General features: G+C 44.3%; 1 protein-coding gene across 2 annotated transcripts in view; it reads right to left on the bottom strand.

Moving 5' to 3' along the window:
- SETD2 (SET domain containing 2) overlaps window positions 1-3903 on the bottom strand; it is a 162393-nt gene that overhangs the window by 46803 nt on the left and 111687 nt on the right. For both annotated transcript variants that reach the window (XM_019508021.1, XM_019508020.1), the window contains exon 15: window positions 1719-2394. In XM_019508021.1, coding sequence (XP_019363566.1) covers window positions 1719-2394 — 676 coding nt within the window. The remainder of the gene's footprint in view (window positions 1-1718; window positions 2395-3903) is intronic.

Here is a 3903-nt window from a genome sequence, read left to right as displayed (position 1 = left end):
TGGGGCTGGTCCTGCTTGGAGCAGGGGGTTGCACTAGATCTGACCTCCTGAGATCCCTTCCAGCCCTCCTTGTCTGTTATTCTCTGATCTGTCAGGACTGCAGCAGTCACAAGGGCAAACAGCAACGGTTGTGGTTTTGGGATGAGAACACTTGTCCACAAGGGAACAGAATATTCAATAGTTTCATAGATTTTAAGACCAGAAGGATTGTCACATCATCTAGTATGACCTCCTGTATAACAAAAGTCATTCGGCTTCACCCAGCTACCTCTATACTGAGCCCCAAGACTTCAGTTAGACTAAAGCATGGCAGTCCTCAGGATATTGCAAGCTGTAAGTAAGCAACAGGAGAGACCAAAGTGCTCCCCTTCAAAACAATGGCAGGAGATATGGCATGCTCACATGACCCCAGCAGGTAAAACAGGTGGCAGAAGAAAGCAAACCCCAACAAGGTCCCTACCATACTGGCCTGGGAATAAATTATTTCCAACTAAAACTGGCAAACAACTTGACCTTGCACACATGAGCAAACATGTCAGCCTGGCACAAAGGAATGATTCTTCGCTTAGAGTGGAGGGCACCGACGCAGTGGACCAAACTTCTGCTGTGACCAAACCTGGTGTTTCATAAGGTTAAAAATACATTAAAATCCATCCAGCCCATTGTGCTTCAGGAAAAAGCACCTTCCTGATCTCTGCAGATAACTACCTATTCAAGCTTGTGTCACCAGCCATCATACATATATTAAGAACCAATATCAGATGGTGATAATCACTGACCCGGGTTAAGTTAACCCCTGATGTCCAAGTGTATGCGTTATTAGTTCTCCTCTGAGCCACGTGGCTACCCACAAAGACAAGTGTCAGTGAAGATCCAGTAGCAGAGCCTTTGCTAACAGGAAGAAACACCCAGGCAGAAAGAGCCAGAGTGAGTCTGACCACCTAGATCCGGAAGTGCAAGGGAACGAACAATGAACACTAGGAAGCGTTTGGAGTCAGCCTGTTCTCCAGACTCCAGAAGTCAAAAATACTGAAGATTCATAGACTGAAATAAACTGCACAGAACTGGTATCATGGAGTTCTGGCATGATCAAATTCCTCCTATTTTACCCTTAATTTAGGTCAGCAGAACCCCTGCAGGAACAGATTTCAGTGTTCAGCCATCCAAACACAGCCTTCAATTTTATAATACAGCAACACACTCCAGGGTCTCCAGGTAAGGATGTTTCTAAATATTCACCCATGGGTTATGAATGAGAAGTGACTACACACTTGTATTATTTGACTGCTTATATAACATGGCCTGCTAGAGAACCATCTTACCCAGTGTATTACAATGCTTATTTGCAAGCAACAGAAAAGGAAAGCAACGTATGTGGAACTGGTACAATCTTTTGCCTATTTTGCTAGCTAAGCACAAGGCCCAATGAGTAAGATATACTTCATTTGAGTAGGTTAGAAAGAAAAATCTTCTGGGGGAAAAAAAAACAAACGCTTTTACTCAGACCCCAAGAGGCAGGATTATACGATTAAGCTGCACCAGTATTAACTGCAACAGTGCTAATTTACTCCTGACTTGTCAAATGCAACAAGAGATGTTAGCTGGGAAAAAAAAGGCCTTCCAGCTAGTGATCCAAATCCTTTCCTTTTTTTTTTTTTTGGTACCGTATGGGCAAATTGTGCAAAAAATGCATTATGAATCCTTGAAATAGGAGTTACCGGTACAATTGGCGGAGTTGTCTGAGAATAAGGTGACGTCACACCATAAACAGTCTGACAGGTCTGTCCCTGGTAATATATGGCTGGTTGCGACTGGGCTGGAGAGTACTGCTGTTGTACAGCGACAGTCTGCTGGCTGGAATCCCATACGCTGTAACTCTGTCCCTGCACTGGACCTGGTGTAGGCACTGGCAAGACAGTGACGCTAGGTTCCTGATGAACGACGGTGTCACTTTGTGCTACATACTGCGGGGTGGTAACCTCCATCGTTGTTGCTACATGTTGTACTACTGGTACTGGCTGTGGCGTGGTCAAGCTCGGTTCAACCGTGTGTCCGACTAAAGCCTGGGGATGCTCATAGGCTGCTGGGGAGCACATGGGATCCATGGTTGGAGTGGGGAGAAGCACCTTCCCAGCATTGGGGTTGCTGGGATCCACATAAGCTTGCATGGGGTAGCCCGGGGGATAGCCGATGAAGCTGTGGTGAGGACCCCCGTAGCCCATGGATTCGTATGGGAGAGGGGAGGTCATCCCAAGGTTCTGCAGTTGCTGCTGCTGTTTCTGAGCCTCACGCTGGGCAACCTCCTGCTCAAACAGTTTCCGACGTTCTTCCGTGGACAGCTTGTTGCGATCCTTGAGCCGTACTTTCTTCTTGGAGGATGCTGGTGTGTCATACCTGGAAAGGAGAAATGAGCTGTAACATGTTCTAGAGATGCATGGATGCAGCAATACAATTTACAGGCAATACCACCACCAATAACTCCTTTATAAAACCAAAGCGATGGAAGCAGGAGTTGCAACAAAAAAACCCAAAACAATACCGGTGGCTCCAAGCGGGAACTCTGAATGCAGGTTTCTTAGCTTTAAGACTAGTCTAAGGAAAAGACAGATTGTTAAGAGGCTACAACAGATAAGGAAATGTCTCGGTTGGGTTATTTCTTTGGTATTTCTCATCACGTGCGCACAAGACACATGCATGCACGCACAGGTGTATATGCAAGCACACAGCTGCATTTTCCTTTTCAAAAGTGGAATGCATTCAGAATAACTTGAAAGCTCTTGTTCACACCTTTATAGCAAATCCAGTGATGAAACTCAACTTTCAGGGAAAATAGTGTTTTTTTTTCCAATGGTATGACCAAGTAGAGCAGCATCACTCCAGATTTTAAAAAAATGCAGTAAGTATTTATTCAAATCAACAGGTGCCTGTGCTCACATTCCCTTTCTGAGCTCCACCATAGCTTCTATAACTTAACATTTGCTAAAGTAAAAGGAACGTGCTATACAAGGGGTTTATTTAACATGATATCTACTGTGGTCCACGCACTAACAGACAGCTACTCTGATCCTTTCCTTCCTTCCACGACTATGTAATATGGCTGTGGCACTAGGGTAACTGCCTCCGTGAAAAAAAGAAAGCATTAGGAAAACAGGTCCATTGGATCTTCATGAACAAAGTGCTGCAGACAAGACCTTGGGAGCCTCTGCCGTCTTGCAGTGCAAAATGTTACGTATGACTGGGGACAAGCAACAGCTCTTGTGACATTAACCCTACAAGTCTTTGACTATAGTATGTTGACTGCATCTTAATTGTGACTTAAGTCATTAGCACTAGCGGCATCCAAAATATGGTGAAACCTTGTGTCACTGCTGTCCCCCTCATTTAATGATCCCTGTTGAAGATTTCTATCTTCTTGGGTACAGTGCAGCTCTAGGTTGACAGAGAACTTAAGGCTTTCAGCAAAGCACATGTAATTATCTGCCTCAGCATAGCATATATGTTTTAGTCTATAAAAGTTCAATCAGTACAGCCCAAGAGAAACTGCTGTACAGTCTAACAGTGCATCTGCTGTAGTGCTTCCCAGATGGGGGCTGAAGCGAGTGTCGGAAATAGGGGAAAGGAAGAAATGAGAAAGCAAGAGGAAGAAAAGGAAAAAAAAAATAATAATGTGGAAAAGGGGGAGGGAGGAGGAAGAGAACAACTCTACAATATTACTTAAGGTCGTTGGGGATGTTAGTATGGTCACAGAGACAAAAGTGTTACTTTACCCATTAGATGGTACTAACGCACACAGTGGTATAATACCCTTAAATAGTAAAATAAACTTAAAATGGGGCAAAAAGCTTTGACAATCCCTGATATATTGTGTTACAGCTTTCCCTGGCAGTCAACAAGATAGTACTG

This window comes from Gavialis gangeticus, unplaced genomic scaffold (genome assembly GCF_001723915.1).
Source record: "Gavialis gangeticus isolate Ggan-Ray unplaced genomic scaffold, GavGan_comp1, whole genome shotgun sequence".
NCBI lineage: Eukaryota > Metazoa > Chordata > Crocodylia > Gavialidae > Gavialis > Gavialis gangeticus.
The sequence above is the reverse complement of the archived record's forward strand: the minus strand, read 5'-3'. Positions and strand labels throughout refer to the sequence as shown.